At 38.5% G+C, this 18,644-nt stretch overlaps 1 protein-coding gene across 6 annotated transcripts in view; it reads right to left on the bottom strand.

The window, feature by feature from the left end:
- LOC107867851 (endoplasmic reticulum metallopeptidase 1) overlaps window positions 1–18,644 on the bottom strand; it is a 74,688-nt gene that overhangs the window by 41,211 nt on the left and 14,833 nt on the right. For 4 of the 6 annotated variants that reach the window (XM_016714305.2, XM_016714307.2, XM_016714311.2 and 1 more), the window contains 9 exons: window positions 17,390–17,496; window positions 17,200–17,300; window positions 12,061–12,148; window positions 8,715–8,803; window positions 8,458–8,597; window positions 8,187–8,349; window positions 7,939–8,074; window positions 7,737–7,833; window positions 6,949–7,078 (listed from right to left, as the gene is read on the bottom strand). In XM_016714305.2, the coding sequence (XP_016569791.1) occupies window positions 6,949–7,078; window positions 7,737–7,833; window positions 7,939–8,074; window positions 8,187–8,349; window positions 8,458–8,597; window positions 8,715–8,803; window positions 12,061–12,148; window positions 17,200–17,300; window positions 17,390–17,496 (1,051 nt within the window). The remainder of the gene's footprint in view (window positions 1–6,948; window positions 7,079–7,736; window positions 7,834–7,938; window positions 8,075–8,186; window positions 8,350–8,457; window positions 8,598–8,714; window positions 8,804–12,060; window positions 12,149–17,199; window positions 17,301–17,389; window positions 17,497–18,644) is intronic. The other 2 variants (XM_016714309.2, XM_016714312.2) reach the window with 2 other exon arrangements.

Below are 18,644 nucleotides of genomic sequence, written 5' to 3'. Positions count from 1 at the left end.
AAACAAACCTACAGACATTGTAGTCTCTACACACAAAGCCATGGCCCTTGGAAAAGATCTCTGACAGCACCAATTTCCTCCCATACTAATCTTCTCTCAATGTAGCAGCTTGGGGCATAAACCCCAGTAATATGGAAAGAATAACATCCACTTTGTTCTGCAAACACAATTTCTTTTTGCAGAAACAAACCTACAGACATTGTAATCTCTACGCACAAAGCCATGGCCCTTGGAAAAGATCTCTGACAGCACCAATTTCCTCCATACTAATCTTCTCAGTGTAGCAGCTTGGGCCATAAACCCCAATAATATGGCAAGAATAACTTTGAAGTTGAGATTCAACTTTGCATGTTAGAGTGTATGAACCAGTTTCAACTACCTCCCCCTTCCATATTCCACTATCCCACATCATCAGGATACCCCCTCTTGATCCACTAGCCTCCAAATGCTCATATTTGATCCATCTAACACCCCAAATTTGTTTTACTGACTCTGAGATGTCCTCCGCTAGCTTGGTTTCTTAGAAGCAATATATGTCCGCATTCCAGCCATACACCAAACTTTTGATAAGACTTCTTTTGTCTCTGCAATTCATTCGCCTTACAGTCCACGAAATTAATTTGAACTGCATTAGGAACTTAATGAGTTGTTTCTCCCATTTCCCCCGTTTTCCCCACTTTTGAATTTGACATCAAAGGTTACCAAGATTTTGATTTCCTAGGCTCCTTTGATTCTGTTCTTTCTACATATTGCTGCAGTCTCCATTCTTCTTGCAGCTTTACTGCTATCCACCTGAAATAGTAACTCCAAAGCTTCCTCCTTATGTCCCTTAAAATCTGCCCCCAAAATTTTCCCTAATTTTATCATGTTTTGTTGTACCCAAAGTGATCTCTCTTTCTCTTTTCCATGTAACGTTAGCTGAGGTTGAGTTCGGAGAGGTTCAGCATCCTGCACCTCCCAGTTTTCCAACTCATCAGCGTAACTTTGAACCACAATACCGATTACCCCTTCTTCTTGCCTGATTTCATCTCCCTGTAAATTCTCATAGACCTCCATTGGATTTAGCTCTTGAGTTGTATCCCCCCGTTTCCTACAGCATTCTCCATTCTTTCGACCTTTAATCGCTTCTCAGAAACCTGCATGCAATCTTGAGAAGATAATTGTGTAGAGGTGTTTAGAAACACATCGTAGAAGTCATCTCTTTGTAGGTAAATGGACCCAAAATTACTTAAATTATTATAAATGAATTGGGCTGCTAGATCCGCCCCAGAAGGTTTGTGCTGATCCTTGGCCCTATTTTCATTAAAAATTTTCATAGCTCTGCACATGACTTTGACCCTGTGTCACCCACATATTTTTTTCCTCCAAATCCCTGAATCGATTTGATATTCGTACTTCATTGCAGACAGATCTCTCTTTTGTCCGTTGGGTCAAAGGTTTCTCCGGGTAACTCCCGTCGTCCTCTTCGTTGTTTCCTCCGGACGATTCCGGCAATATTTCGAATCTGGGTGCTTCCTCGGACCAGATCGGAATACAAAGCTTAAGCCCATTCTGGATGATTTCAACTTCTTTCGGAATATTCTTCTCTTTATTCGCGACTAAAATTCTAGCCCATTTCATGTGGTTTTGGAGTTATGTGTTTTCCTCTGTAGCCAACCCCTACAAATATTTCCAATTTCTTTAAATACTTTGCTCGACCACATATGTAATGGTATTCCGACTGCTCTAATCCAAGTTTCTTTTGCAATTCCAGAGTTCGACCTACACCCCACTGTAGGATTCCACCAGTCGAGATTAAATTGGATTTTTTTTCAGAACCACTGATGTTGTAGAACCTGCTCCGCCATAAATCAATTGGAGAACTCAAAGAGAAATCTACTACCGTTCATCTCATATAAATTGAACCTAAAAGTATTTTCCCAGGTAGTTATAGACCATCTCCTTATGTCAGCAAGTGTGGGCTTCTCCTTGACTCCCTCCTCTATCCTCCCTACCATGCATCTGTTTAGTGTCCCTTTCTCCTGATCTACTGATTTTGAGGAAATTTCTATGACTCCCTTTTCCTTCCTTACCTCTGCTGCCCCAAATGTTCTTAGAGTACCATTACTTTCTCGAATTGCTTTTGCATAGGAGTAGTTGGCGTCAGTTATTCCGGGGGGCTGCTGTGGACTGTCTCATAGGGACTTTAATGAACTCTTCCATCTTGAGAGCAATGTCGCACCAACCGGCATTCAATGCTAGCTCAGGGATAATTAATACTGATCTTCCTCCCTTATTTAAGGTAATAATTCTCATATATCTCCCGTGTTCATTCTTCTTCTTGGTGCTAAACTGATCTGCATCTCTTTCTGACATATTTCATCTTCTGACTAAGTTTTCTTGATCACTAGAAGCTTCTCCCAGAGTGAAGCAAATCCATTCCATAACCTTGTTGCTCATCTCTGATCTTCTCATCAGTTTGAGGCTACTCTCGACCCACTAGTACTAGACTGATTTGTTTGATTTCCATCTCGTAATATCAAAGGATTTGAATCCAAAGTTGAAGTAGATCCTATTCTCCTCCATGAAGTAAAGGTCAAAGAGCTCTCGCAGTGTGTAATAGCTAGGGGAAAAAAAGAAGGAAGGTGATGAAAGAGAATTCCAGCAGGTATGATTCTGGAAAAAATGAAAATATGACTGACCGGAGGTGTCATACACCGGCAAGTGAAGCACATGGTGTTGGTGACTGGGAGATTCTGGCGGCACGTGCGTGCGCGCGGATTTCTGGGGGTGGGGTTGCCGGTGGTTAGTGGCGACTATAGTGGAGAGAGATTGAGAAAAAAGAGGGGAAAAGAGGGATCCGGTGATCAGAAGGATAACCGGTGGGGTTTTTGGTTGAAAGATGATTTAAAAATTACATTGGGATAAGTGCCTGAGAGAGAAGGTACCAGTTTGATTGGTCTTTTTCAATGATGTAATTTTGGCTTCCAGCTTTCGTGCTGATGATATACTACTGAGGTTGAGCTTAACATAGTATTTAGCCCACAAACTTTTGATTAGTCCAAGCCAGCTATCAGATCCTCAAGGATTTGTTGAGAGCATGTGTCATTAACTTTGTAAGTCATTGAGATGAGAAGCTGCCTTTAGCTGAATTTGCATAGAATAAAGCTATCATTCTGATAGCCCCGTACAAGGCATTGTATAGGCAACAATATCTTTCTCCAGCTGGGCAGTTTGAACGGTATGAAACAACGGTATTAGGTCCAAATTTGATTCATCAGACCTTGGATAAGGTCAATGTAATAAAGAACAGCTTCGGAGTTCGGACAACTCAAAGAAGGCAAAAGTTCTATGCCGAAAAGAGGAGTTGTGACTTGGAGTTCATAGAGGCCGACCACGTCTTTTGAAGGTTTCCCCATTGAGATCTTGAAAAAGATTGAAGTAGTGGCCCATAGACTTGCCTTACCACATTCTTGTGTAAGTTAATATACATATTTGGTTATGTGAGATTCAATTGCAAGTGTGTGGATTCACGTCTTGGTTTTCATGTGGATTAGACCCAGTGTTGTCAAAGGCACGCTTAAGCCTTGAAGTGAAGGTCAAAACACGTTTGGCATTTCGCCTCGCTTAATGTGCGCTTCAGTGTGGTCATTTAGGATCTAACACAAAATTTTCCTTGGCAGCACTGAACAATTAATATTTACTTTATCGTAAAAGAATTCAATTTCTTTTGTTGATATATTTGTTATTCATGTTTATAATTATTCATCTTGGATTAAACATATATATTTGTATCTTTTCTCCATTTGCACCTTCTCTTTAAAGTCCACACTTCATTTGCAATATGTGCTTAAAATCCAGCGGACCTTGGAGCGTTTTTGCGCTTTTTGCTCTTGATAACACTGATTAGACCCTCCCTCACAAGTCATTTGCCTTACTAGACACTTCAGCAATGTGCATGATATTGGGCATGCGGGTTGATTTTTGAAAGTTGTGACCATCTATGTTGCCCGGACTCTTCCGTTTTGCCGCCTAACCCGTCTCGACACGAGACTAACGTGGGTGTGGGTGCTTCCACCATCATAGACTCGGTCAAATGATTTTGGATACGTTGACTAAACTCAAGAACAAATTTGAGGGAAACATTAATAATAGACCGGCAACTTACCTAGAAAAAGTCCAACCGACGACTGTAAAGTTGACAAACAAATCCAATTTTCAGTTGTTGGTGTCTTGGGGAAGAAAGAGACAGTCATACTTATGGAACCCAGCCGAACAAGAGAAGTAATTACAACTTGACGATGTTCTTTGGAAGAAACAGAGATCTCACGTCTTTGGGGAAGAAAGAATTGTGTCGGTGTCTTTATATTTATTCCTCAGAATATAAAAGTCGATTGTGTCTTTATATTTTTTAATTCTTTATAATATAAAAAGAATCAATATATAATTATATATTGTAAAATAATATTTTAGTTAGACAATATGATACGAGCCAAATGACCATCATAGCCTTCGATGACATCAAGCGAGACCAACTCATGAAGAATCCGATTGTGGTCGCATTGAGGAGAAGAGAGCATGCATGGAGCTACTATTTTGGACATTCCATGAGACAAAGTCGTGTATGGAAGGTGGCTTGGGAGCTTGTCTTGATGCCCAAGAGCTACAAGTATTGTCGAAGTACCAACCACTCCCACGGTTTGGAGCATTGAAGAGACGACCATGGACTAGTGTCTTAACAATCCAAGACCGCCAATAAGGGTGCCTTGGTCATTTTATGTCCCTCTTTGACACTCCATAGGCGCCCCCTCATTAACAGTAGGGAGGTCATTTTGTCTCATTTTGTAATAACTATAAATAAGCTCTTTAGGGTTCATTTCATACTTGATTGATTATTGATGGAAGACTATGAAACATTGTAACACGTAATTCTCTCTAGGTTTTGAGAGTGTAACACCTTAGTTGTAGGGCTTGGAAAAGCCAAAACCGAAATGAGGGCTAATTCAAGTGTGGATTCACTTGAGTTGCAACTTGGCTTGAAATGTTGGTGCTAGAGGAGGTAACGTCCCTCTTGTGTCTACGTAGGAGTTAGGTAATTGTCGTGTGTAAGCGTTAAGGGTCCTTAGATTTGATATATCTTAGGGTTCTTAGGATTTATACCTCCATTTGTTGTTGTTGTTGTTGTGTGTTTGTGCTTGTCTCCTTGTTTCCGTTTTTGTGTTGTTTGTTCATCTGGTGAGTGGACTGTTTTGTGTTGTGATTGTGGGTTGTTTTGTGCCATTGTTGGACCGTTTGGTATCAGAATATGACCCTAGCATTGAAAAAGTACTCCTAATTATACGTTTCTTTTTTTCTGTAAATTATTATAGGTAAGTTAAAGAAACTCATAATACTAAAACTACTCTTAATTGAAAAGTAATTACAAAAGTTGGGATGCTTTCTTGTTTTTGTTCAATAGCAGGTTTTTAGAATATCTTTATAATTCTATATTTATAATATTTGATTTTTTTAGCTGAATTTGCACCCGTATCTATTTTAGGATTCACACCCCTGAATCCTAAAACTTAAATTTTGACGAATCCGACTCTCAGATCCGCACCCAAGTCCGAGTACCTTAGGTGATCATTATTCGTTCATAGTTACATGCCTTCTTACTGCACACATCTGTATATGCTTGACGTTTGTGCATATTCTTATACTCCCTCTGTCCCAATCTATATGACATACTTTCCTTTTTAGTGAGTTCCAAAAAGAATGGCACGTTTCTATAATTAATAACAATTGAATTTTAAAATGCCTATCTTACCCTTAATCAGATGATTTATAGCCATAAAGATATCTATGACTTGTTTTAGACCACACATTTCGAATGCCTATCTTACCCTTAATCAGATGATTTGTAGCCAAATATCTATGACTTGTTTTAGACCACATATTTCAAAAGTCTTTCTTTCTTTCATTCTTTCTTTCTTTCTTTCTTAAACTCCATGCCAAGTCAAACATCACATAAATTGAGACGAAAGGAGTATATTTTTTCTGTGAATCAGTTGTATATGGTTTGCGAAGTTATAGGTATGTGCATATTACTGTTGTTGATTATGATATGTGTACAGGTTTTATTTAATAAAGTTAGTTTCGCATCACGACTCTCACTGCAACCTTATTGCGGATGGTTAAGGATACTAAGTACTCCCTGTACTCAACCCTCTCCCTTTTCTTTTCTGGCAATCATTTTAGATACTAATCCGAGCTCTAGCGAACCTCGTAGTTGAGTTCGCACGTTGCAGTTATCAGTGGTGAGACAACCACTCTATTTTTGTGGTAGCTCGGACTTTGTTATCTGTTCATTTCCGTTTCGGACATTGTTATATACTCTTAAAATCTTAGATTGTCTTGACTCATATTGGGCCTAGACCTATATCTATATCGGGGTTACATTCAAATAAGCCTTGCATTTTATATTTTACCATTTTAATTGGACTAGTTCTCGGGTACTGTGTTCATTAATCATAAATTAATGAGTTAGACTAAGGTTGGTTCGCTCGACAAGAGGGTTGTCGGTGCCGATCACAAGTCCCTGAATTTTGGGTCATGATACAAAGTAGATTGAATAGCTAAGATTAAAAATATCAGTCATTTAAACCCCAATCGAAACTCACAGGACAATGTATCTAAGAAGTCCTGAAACAAACAGGTGATATCAGGTTTCTTTCTTTCTCCTTTCTTCGTATTATTAATTTGAAATCTAAATACTCTCTAGTGGGTGTCAAACAGTACAGTGGAATTACAAATGAAATATATAAAAATCAGCATGCAACATAATGCGTGAATAAAGAAAAAGATAGATCTGTGACCTCGTACAGATTTATAAGATATATGAAATGGAAAGGAAGAGATGGTACAAGAATGCAGACATATGAAAAGCAGACATCTTTGCCTAAACAATATCTAAAATATTTAAAGGTATACCACTTTTGACAACTTCAGAACAGAAACTTCTTGAGCCAGAGGGAAGTTTTCCCAGAGCATTCTTGGAATCAACATCCCAGCAAGTGAACAGGGTACGAACATCAGAAATGCCAAATATGGTGTAGAAAACCTATTCATGAAAACAATTTACCAAAAGTTTTATCAAAGTCAAGTGGATAACTTCTGTTTATTGGTGTCAAAGTGCAAGCAGCTTGATGAGGAAGTGGCACACCTAAGTCCTTTATAAAGCAAAAAAAAAAAAAAAACTAGTAATTTGACAGCTGGATTCCTGAGAATTTGAAGGCCAAGCAATTAGAAGCAATTGGAGGCATTCCACTTATGCAAATTTTATCTTTATGGTACTTAAACATGTCTCCACTTAAATATTCTTAACTAGTATGTTCATATTTCAATACAAAGATCTATAGTAGTGAAATGGGCATACGAGAACTAATAGTCACAAAATAATTCTTTCAGGGTAGAACTCAAATTTCCATTAATACAACATTATCAGGATACTACGTTTTTGTTGTCATGGAGTAGAAGACCGACAGTCAAACATAAAAAGGAAAGTTCGGTGCTCTAAGCTCTCACTATATGTGGGGACCAGGAACAACTGGACTACATTAAGTCTACTGCATGCAGCCTTACCTGCCACTTTTGCAAGAGGTTGTTCCGCGGTTTGAACCCATGACGAAAACTTTTACCAGACACTCAAGCATAATTAAAAAATAATAATTCTCCTGTAAACCCAGAGAATGCAACCTCAAGAAAAAGTGAACACATACCAGTTCATAGTCTGACCAGAAAACAGCAGTCTTATGACAGCAAAGGCAACTGGAAAAGCAATTGCTAGCAAAATTGCAAAAGTATGACATAACATTCCTGCATAACAGCCAATAACCATTTTAACCTAGCCGAACAGAGACACAAGTTTTTTAAGAGCACTCTTCCAACCAATGAGAAAATTGAAGTATGCCGGTTACCTACCTTTAAGAAAATCATAAAAGGTAGCAAAACAACAGGCCAGTCCCCAAATTGGAAAGCGTAAGAGAAGTGGCACAAGAAAAAAGATGACAACAGGTAAACTATGAAGTAACATAGCTTGCTCTCGTGAATAGTATATCTACAATGAGAGGGAGAACAATAGGTATTCATCGTTAATTTCCAATCTGATTCCACTTCATATATAAGAAAATAAATAGAGAAGCTCTTCATCTTGAGAAGTACTGGCTTACTAAGAACCACGACAAGTAATCAAAGAAAACTGCACGCTCATTGTCAGATCCATTGACAGCAGATCTTAATCTCCTTTGATGTGCATTTTGCAGGTTAGATGAGCTGGTGAAGGCCTTGATTATTCTAAATAAATTGTCTCCACGTGCTTGGATGCTTCCAGGTCTAGGTTGGAAAAAATTCTCATGTATTAGAGCAAGTATCCAAGTGGACGTAATGGTCTTAAAATTTCAATTTGGTGAATTATGCCAAAACAGCAATTGTGATGCATACAATAGTCTTTCAACAGTATCAGATGCGGTATGATAAAAATAACCCCCAAGGAGGAAGATAACATCCAGCCCAGGAATATCGCCAAAATCTTGGGCAAACATTCTGTAGTCTGTATCACCAGGAATAATACCAAAAAGATCCTACAAGAACATTGAAATTGAGAAACTTTCAACACCATATCAATCACCTATCGCTGAAAGGAACTGATAGATGGATATCAAGACACTGATTTAAGAAGTAGACACTATTCTATGAACCTGAGCTGCACTATTTGCCATAGGATACAGTGCTGATTGAGCATAAACATATGAAGGCCAGGACCCAGGTCCAGATTGGCAAACTAAATCTGTCAATCCAACATTGCACAACACGTGAAAATTTTAACAATATCAATGGCATAGAGATGGAACATTTTAAGAATCAAATGTTCAACTCTTCTCATGGAGTAGATAAATTGTCCAGGGACGCGTCATTCAGAATGTGCAGTCGTGTGGATGGTGCACCAATTAGTAGCACATCATAACTTGAAACAATTTATTTTTTTGATGAAGTGAGATAGATATCATTAAAAGCATTCAGATGATGCAGAGATTACAAAAGAGAAGAATCTGTCAGCTTAACAGATACAAAAAAATTATAAAGCTAAGGAGCTGACAAATTCTAAAAAGAGAGGGACCTGTCAGCTCAAGAGATGATAAAAAAAAAAAAAAAAATTATAAAGCTAAGAAGCTGACAAATTCCAAAAAAAAAGAAATCAAAATTATTTAGAGGGGAAAGGTTAGCCCAGCTATGTAGATTGGGCCTTTGATATTCTGGGTGGATTTTATTATCCTTCATTTTGAGCTGGATTTGGAAGTTCCATATATTTTGGGACACCCATTCTTGGCTACGGGAAGAGCTTATATTGATGTTGCAGAAGGTAAGCTCAAACATCAGGCACAAGATAAAGTTGAGTTGTTTGAAGTTTATAAGCTTCAGGAGCAAACAGTGATCTTTGAAGAAGTTGTGGTTTGATAAAGTATTAAAGATATGGCCAGACCAGCACCACTAGCAATGGAAACCACAGCAGACTACCGCTTTTCGAATTAAAAAATCGTTTTTCTTGTTTTTTAATTAGAAAATTGCCACGTGAATTTTAAAAAATAATTCTAACCCATTTTATTAAATTGCCTTGTGTTAGGGTAGTGATTATAGTAATAATCACTGTTTTAAGATTTTCGTATCTTAAAACCAAAACCGGAGAAAGAATTATTTCCCGGTTCATACAAGCCACAATTTCATTTGTAGATTATTCATTCTACCGTTTGAATTCCAAAATTTTGACTTCCATTGTTATTGACATTTGAGATCTGATTTGGATTTCTCTGTTTTGTTTCGAATCCTTTTTTATCGACAGCTTGTTATCTTCGATCTCTTGAAAACTCAAATATAAGTTGTCGAGAATTTGTTGAAGTTTTATGTTCGATACGAAATTTCTGAACTGGACTTGCTCTATAATTGTTGTATTGAAATCAAATTTGGGGTACGAAGTTAAAAATCCACTAGTGAAACACAAGATTCAAGCTCGATGCGAACTGGACAACAAGTTTTGGAACTTTTTTGTGGGTGAGTTCAAGCTTGAGTTTAATATCACATGAAAAATGAGTTACAGTTATTTTTCAAAAGTCACGTGGCAATTTTCTAATTTAAAAAAAAAAAAAGAAAATGATTTTTTTAATTCAAAAAACTGAAGTTTGTTAAAAGAAGGCCAAATGTGCTCTAATTGTTAGACGAGGAGGGTATATGTGAGCCACTTTCTAATGAGGGATATATCATCTCTAAATTGCAAAGCTGAGGGGTATATCAGAACATTTAACTTTATAAATATACTAATATTTTTGAGAAATTGGAACTTGAACCAACTCAACTTCAAAAGGCAGCAGAAGTGGTGAGGATCAGTCAAGATTCTGGACCTATTTGGCCATCGATTTCCCAAGAAGTTTTTTGGGAAAAACATGGCAAATAGTGTTTGGCCATACAATTTGACATTATTTGGTAAACATTTTTGGAAAATAATCCAAATTTCCAACGACTAGTAAAAACTAGTATTTGGGCCAAATTCCATTTTTTGGGAACTTTTAAAGCTAAAATATGTTGCCCAAGTACTATGGCCAAACACATGGTGAAACTTCACCCAAATTTTAACTGAAAAATGACTTGCCAAAATATTTGAAAATCTATGGCCAAACGCTAGCTATATAGGAAGGTTACAACTTTACAGTTCACCGACGAGCGATTCTAGCACGCTAAAGGCATAATACCTAGACCTTAGACTAGCATGACATAGGTGATCAAATCCAACTTTGGATAGTCATATCAGAGATGGTTTTGGCTATCAGTTGAGAAAATCTAAGTTGCTCGGACTCCAGTGCGGGTTTCGATATGGGTGCGGATCTAAAGGTTGGATCCTTCATGATCTCAATTTTAAGATATAGGGATATGGATCCAAGTTTGGATACGGGCGGGGATTCAGCTAAAACTAATTCAAATATCTAAATATAGAGTTATAAGCACCCAAGGGTGTGGCCTACTGGTTCAATGAAGTTGGATTGAGTAACATGAGGTCTCCGGTTCAATTTCCAACAGAGACAAACATTAGCTGGTTTGTTCTCATATGTTCTAGCCTTGCTGGACAGAGTTACCTAATACCAGTTGGTGGTGGGAGGTGGCAGGTATTCCATAGAATTAGTTGAGGTGCGCGCAAGTTGACCCGGACACCATGGTTATAAAAAAAAATAAAGTTATAAAACCTATATTATAAGATATTATGTGGAAACTTGAGGAGAAATTATTGATCAAGATTCTGAGGAGATAAAAGGAAAAGCAATAACAGAGAAATTTCTACGTACAAGTTATTCTTTTTTCTTCAATTTCACCTTAGCTTTTGTTTTGATTACTAAAATCATTAAATCTTCCGAACTTTCCCTGTCGATTTTAGTCAAAAGTACCCAAAACCAGTTAACCAGATTGGATACGGATCCCACACCCATGTCATATCGACACGGGTGCGGCACCGAAAGTGAAGAGTCCGAGTAATAGGAGAAAATGAATCTTGGGCCTAAACCAAAAAACTAATTCAAGTGGTGATGATTGCCCAAGACCATATAAGAACATTACAACCTATACGCTTAACCGATGTAAGAATTTCTAACAAATATAAAATCCAATCAATCTTTTTTCGAGAGAATCTATTATGCAGTTTTCAATACGTATAACCACCATAATGATAATTGATACGCATTTTATTTGTTCATTATATGCTCTACAAACCTATTAAGCAATAAGATATATAGGATAAATAGCAACGACTGAAGACAATGTTCTTTATAAAATGATTTCAGACCATAGTGCACCTCCCTTGACTATCCATTAATTTAGCATTTCCCAACAAAGAAAAATATGATTTACATTTACCCCTATGCTTTACATGTATCCCTCTTTACAAGCTTATAATAGCAAGCAGCTCACAGGATAATGAAAAAGGTCATGCTCATATCATTTCACAATTACAACATAGCACCAGCAAGCATAACATGGCACAATTGAATGAATGCAGGTACCTACCAAAGCCTCCCGTTCCAGAAGCTTCAAGATCTATAAATGCTCCAATCGTCTCATTCCATCTATGCGTAGTTATGAAACCGTGTGAACCCTGAAAAGATCATCCGCAAACTCTTGTGTTTAACTTGCTTGAATTTTTTAATCATCTACTGATCTACATAAAGCATTTTTAACACCAACGATGACAATTGAGATCACTACAATTCTTTGAGCTCGTGGAAGAGATTAACAAAGTTTTAGATATCAAACCTCAGTGAAACCATGAGACATTATTAAAGACCGAATGTATGTCAATGGATGCTTGAATGCATTTGAGTGTCTCCATTGTACAACAATCCGAGATTGTAAACTGGATACAGTTGATCAGAGAAGATGTGTACCACCTCAGATTCCGAACCCATACTCATTCAATACTTAGCTCAGTTTTTGGCCTGAACCCCAGTTTTCCAGACTTCCACGGACAGAACCATGGCCCACCATTCAAGACCACAGATCGTGAATCTGGCCGTGGAGTTGATTCTGAAATATTTAAATTGTCCCAGGTTACCACGGACAAAAACGGTCCATGATTCTGGTCCATGGACCGTGGAATCGAACAGATGATCAGATCCAGAGATATTGAATATTATTCCTGGAAATCACGACTTCGCGGACCATAACCCATCAACTCCATCAGTGAACTAGATCCAGAAATTTAGCAAAATCTCTTCAGACCTCTACAGTTCAAACCACGAACCGTGGATATGAACCACAGTCCGTGAAACAACTTATGCAGCAACTTTCTTGAAAATTTCAGAAACGTTGTTAAAAGGTTATTTTTGTCCATTCCTTACTCCGCTACTCTGTCCCACTACGTTTAGACTTCCCAAAGGGGTTTATATATCAGAATTTAGGGGTTTATATATCAGAATTTAGTCAATATTTCTTATTCTTCACTCAAACCCTAAAGGTGGAATCTGCGGAGCTCATAAGGGGGAGTCCATTTTAGGGGCACATTTTAGAAGCATTGGCAACGAGTCGGAGTGGGGTTTTAAGGGCATATGTGGTATATGGTGGGGGAGGGGTCAAAGGACAGTTCGGTGGAGTCCAGCATCGCATCGCATCGACGCATTATGCACTGATGCGGCCACATCCATGAACACAACAACAAACCCAATAGATTCCCATATCGTAGGGTCTGGGGAGGGTAAAGTGTACACAGACCATACCACTACCTCTAACGAAGTAGAGAGGCTATTTCAAATAGACCCCCGGCTCAAGACAAAGGACAGTATATAAAAACATCAAAAGCATGGAACACGATAAAAAACATAGATACGCCATCCACAAAAATATGCAACACTGCCAAACAAAAGACACCCAAGCCCTCCTACCTACTGACTACGACTCATCCACCCACCTTAACCCTCTATCCTAATGTTTCTCCTCCATACCTTCCTATCCAGGGTTATGTCCTCAGTCAACTGTAACTGCTCCATGTCACGTCTAATCACTTCCCTCCAGTATTTCTTAGGTCTACCCCTACACGCTTGAAACCATTCAAGATCAGTCTCTCACACCTATGAACCGGGGCATCCACGCCCCTCCTCATTACATGGCTAAACCATCTCAACCTCACTTCCCACATTTTATCCTCCACCGACACCACTCCCACCTTCTCCCAAATAATTTCATTCTTAATCCTGTCAGCCCTAGTAAAACCACACATCCAACGCAACATCCTCATTTCCGCCACCTTCAATTTTTGGATATGAGAATTCTTAACCGGCCAACACTCAGCTCCATATAACATAACCGGCCTGACTGCAACTCTATAGAATTTTCCCTTCAGCTTGGGGGTTACTTTCTTATCGCATAAAATTCCCAAAGCGAGCCTCCATTTCATCCCACCTGCCCCAATACGGTGAGAAACATCCTCATCTATCTCTCCATTCCCTTGAATCGTTGACCCAAGATACGTAAAACTATCCCTCTTACAAACCGTCTGAGAATCCAACTTCACTTACCACCTTGTCTTCTTGCCTTGAGTCACTAAGCTTGCACTCTAAGTACTCCGTCTTGGTCCTACTCAACCGGAAACCTTTAGACACATCCGTGAACACAAACCATGAGATTATGGTGGGATATGCTTCGGTGGTTCGGAGTTTCTTAGGTAATGCCAAAATCTGTGAAAGATTTAATGTTTTATTGGAATAGACGAATTAGGAGAAAACGTAAGGCTTGGAATTTGATCCCTCTTGGTTGATATGGGTTGTTTGGACGGAGAGAAATACGAGGGCTTAGGAGGTAGAGTCTAGTCTTTCTAAAGAGAGAAACAGCCTTCAGTCTCTCATTTTCTCTCATTTTTTGTTTGTGCACCCATAATATTCCTAGTTGTATAGAAGAATGGGTAGACTTTGTAGAGAAGCAGATTTAATAGATTCTTTACTTTTTGTTTTTTCCATTATATATGACCAACTCGGCCTTATTTATGAATGAAATACACTTATCTTATCAAAAAAGAATTAGGAAGGTGGTGTATAAACCAGTTGACTGCCAACAGATGGCCTTCATCAGAGGTAGACAGATCATGAATGTTGTGCTAATTGTGAATGAAGCAATTGACTCTAGATTAGCTAAAAAAAACCAAGCAACCTATGCAAATTGGACACTGAGAAAGCCTACAATCATGTCAATTGAGGGTTCCTTTTTAATATATTCAGGAAATAGGGTTTGAGGAAAAATAGATCAGATGGATCAAGTTTTGTATTTCTTCTATGAAGTTCTCTGTCCTAATTAATGGAGCACCTGAAGGTCTCTTAGAAGCTCAAAGAGGGATCAGACAAGGAGACCCTATGTCACCTGTCCTCTTTATCCTTGCCATGGAAGGTCTGAATAACACGATTAAGACAACCAACTAATGGGTGGATCACAGGTTTTGAGATATCTAGTAATAATGAAAGATGTTTGGAGGTGACATATCTCCAGTAGGCAGATCATACACTGATTTTTTGTGATGCAGATGAAGATCAATTAAAATGCCTAAGGGTCATTTTGGGGCTTTTTGAAGGCGTTTCTGGTCTACACATAAATTGGGGATAGAGCCACTTATATCCCATAAATACAGTTCCTAATATAGGGTTATTGGCATATGTGCTACAAGGTGAAGTGGGAATTTTACCATCTGTCTACTTGGGTATGCCACTGGGAGCAAATTCAAAATCCAAGAATATTTGGGACATAGTTTTGAAAAAAGTAAGAAGAAGTTGACCATATGGAAAGCTCAGTATTCTTCAATGGGGGCAAACTTACCTTGATAAATGTTGTCTTGGATGCTCTTCCTACTTACATTGTGACTTTGTTTCCACTTCCTGAAGGAGTAGTAGAGAGACTGGAAAAGCTCAGAAGGGAATTCTTTGGGCAAGGCAACAAGAAAAAAAGGGGTACCACCTGGTAAAATGGAAAATTATGATCTCTGGGAAGAAACAAGGCGGCATTAGTATCAAAAATCTGAAGATTCAAAGCAAGACACTAAAGATGAAGTGGTTGTGGAGATATGCACACGATTTACAATCGCTATGGAGTAAGGTGATCAAAATAAAATATGGAGCAATGGATCCTTGGATCACCAATGAAACAAACAAACCTTATGGTGCTACAGTTTGGAGATCAATCAGGAACTGGTGGCCCTTTCCTAAAGACCACACTGTCATAACAGTTCACAATAGCAACAGGACAAGATTCTGAAATGATAAATGGCTTATCCATAGAAGTCTGTCAGAAACTTCCCCAGATATGTATGATTTGGCACTTCATAAAGAAAGGACAGTGGCTGAAATGTGGTCTCCTCAAGGATGGGACCTTGTACTCAGAAGAAATCTGAATGACTGGGAAGTACACAGATTAATCAAGCTTTACAAAGTGCTGGAAACTCTTCAAGGATTGAAGGAAGGTGGGTAGATAGTTTATGGTGGACTGGTCACAGTAAAGGGGTTTACAAGGTGAGCTCAGGATATAAGATAATGAGTGGGGACAAATCACAATCTACAAACTGACCTTAGAAGCAAATCTGGAAAGCCAAAATACCTTTAAACTGGCCTGCTTCAGTTGGCTACTAGCAAAGGAGGTTGTGTCTTGACACATGAGAACCTAAGGAAGAGAGACATCATCCTAGTGACACACTGCTGCTTATGTGGGGAAGCAGCTGAGATAGTTCGACATCTATTTCTACATTGCAGAGTTACTGATCAACTTTGGAATATTTTCATCAATCTCAGAGGCATCCAATGGACAATGCCTAGTAAGATTGTTGACACAAATTCCAGTTGAGAACAAGCTAGCAGAGGTGCAAAAAAACAAGTACTACTGGAGGACTATTCCAGCATGCATTTGGTGGACCACATGGAGGGAAAGAAACTCTAGGAGTTTTGAGGATAGAACTAGTTCCTTACAAAAGATTAAATCAGATTGTATTCTGTTGCTTTGTTTTTGGTGTACAAAAAGTTCCCCTATAGATGCAGAAGCAATCTTAGAAGTTTTAGATGCATGTTAGGTTTGCTATCTTGTTCCTCTAGCTGTAATACTTTTTGTGAATGGTTTTCAGTAATACCTAAGTACTGGTGTATAATACTAACTTGTTACATGCTCAAAAAAATAAATAAATAAATAAATAAATTGCACCTTGTCCATATAAATATAAGGAAAATCTCGCACTAAGTTGTAAGCTTTTAAAGTATGAAATGAATAGTACCAAAAATCATTCCAGATATTTAGGAACTATTTGAGAAAACACACATGTATTTCTAACAATGTATAGTCATCACTCTTCCATTATTAGACTAAGGAGCATAGAGGACAGAGATAGGAGACTACAAATTTCAGGAAAGCTGAAATACTGCTGAATCATATAATTTTGTAAGAAAGGGCACTAGGAGAATGGGAAGCCGTAGGAAAGTGGCACCTACTTCCTAGAACTTCAGTACACAAGCACAGTACATGATTCTTTAAGTCCATTATTCTTAATAAAAGATCAGAGAACATATAAAAGCCTAAAATCAAGCGACATACATAAGAAAATCCAAACTCTAACCATTTGATAAGGAAATATCAGAAGAGTACAGGATCAACTAAATTGTTGTTGGTCCCACGTAAGGATCTTCTTACCAGCATAAACAGTTCTTCAGCTCCATTAAATAGAAATATAACTGGTCTAGGTGGAATCCAGCCGGAATCAACACAGAGTCTTGCTAGCTCGAGTATCGATGCTGTTTGAGTCATAGTGCCATTAAGACAGATAAAACCAACAATGACATCAGCCAGAAAACAGATCAAAAATATAATATAATATACATACCAACACATGAACCACAATCACCAGCTCCTGGAGAACCAGGTGGAGCATCGAAATGGCCATTTACCAAAACTGCAGAATCATTTTCTCCTGAATCCACTGATGAAATTCTGAAATTAATTTGTGTTACTTTCAGTTCCACTAAACATATTTAAGGAGTTGCAAATTTGACTATAAAATTTAAGACCCTCTTTCTGAAACACCTAGACTTAGAGCCATTGAAAAACTTCATCTTTTGGTGTCACTGGGGTGGGTACAACTAGGGGGCTTGAGTCGTACCCCTTAGATACGAGTCGTATCCTTCACCTCCTCCCATCTCGTATCCTATGCAGTGTGGTGAGGGTCGCTCACTGTCCTAGGTACGAGTGACCCTCCCCTCAATCGTACCTAAGGGTACAAGTCGTACCTAGGTGAGTCGTATAGGGAAGTCATGAGTTTGGAAGTGGACTGTTTTGGGTACGGTTGTTGTGTACGAGTTAGGGGTGAGTCGTACCCTTTGGATACGACTCATGTGTGTATGGTCGTATCCATAACAGTGTGTGTGACTAGAAGAAGCCTAGGGTACGAGACAGGGTACCACTCGTACCCTAGGGTACGACTACTTAAGTGAGTCGTACCCCTGGACGGGTTCAATTTTCATCTTTTAACTAAGGGCCTTGTGGTCATTTCCAATGTCTAAAACCCTAAGCCCTCTCACTATGTAAGTGTGTGTAGCCTCCAAAACATCCATTTTTTGATGGATCAAACACCCTAAATACTCTATCAAGCTCATCTTTGAAGAATTGGAGGCTAGGGTTTCAAGAGTGGTCTTCAAAAGGCAAAGGGGAGTCAATATTCTTGGTGATTCATCTTGTTTAAGGCATGTACCTCTTTCCCTTTCTAAATAACTCTAAACCCATGTATTTCACACTTGGATTAGTAAGTGTACATGATGGTTTTGAAATCAAATGAAAAGGGTTTTATTGCCTAATGATGAATAATGATGATTCTTGCTTGGACTTATGTTTATAAATGTTATTGATGGTAGTTTGCACATGTGAATGCTTATTGTATGTGGTCTAACATGTGGGTCTTGAGTAACCCTAGTCTTGATGGTTTCTACCATGAAATTGGCCTTAGTAAAGGCATGTACACAATGTGTTTGTGAAAATGTCTAAGTGAAATGTCTAGTTACATGATGATCATGTTGTGAACTAGGACAATGGCCCAAAATGTATGAATGCTTGATAAATGATATTGTTAAGGTAAAGTGAGCCAT

Source organism: Capsicum annuum, chromosome 4 (genome assembly GCF_002878395.1).
Source record: "Capsicum annuum cultivar UCD-10X-F1 chromosome 4, UCD10Xv1.1, whole genome shotgun sequence".
Lineage (NCBI taxonomy): Eukaryota > Viridiplantae > Streptophyta > Magnoliopsida > Solanales > Solanaceae > Capsicum > Capsicum annuum.
The sequence above is the reverse complement of the archived record's forward strand: the minus strand, read 5'-3'. Positions and strand labels throughout refer to the sequence as shown.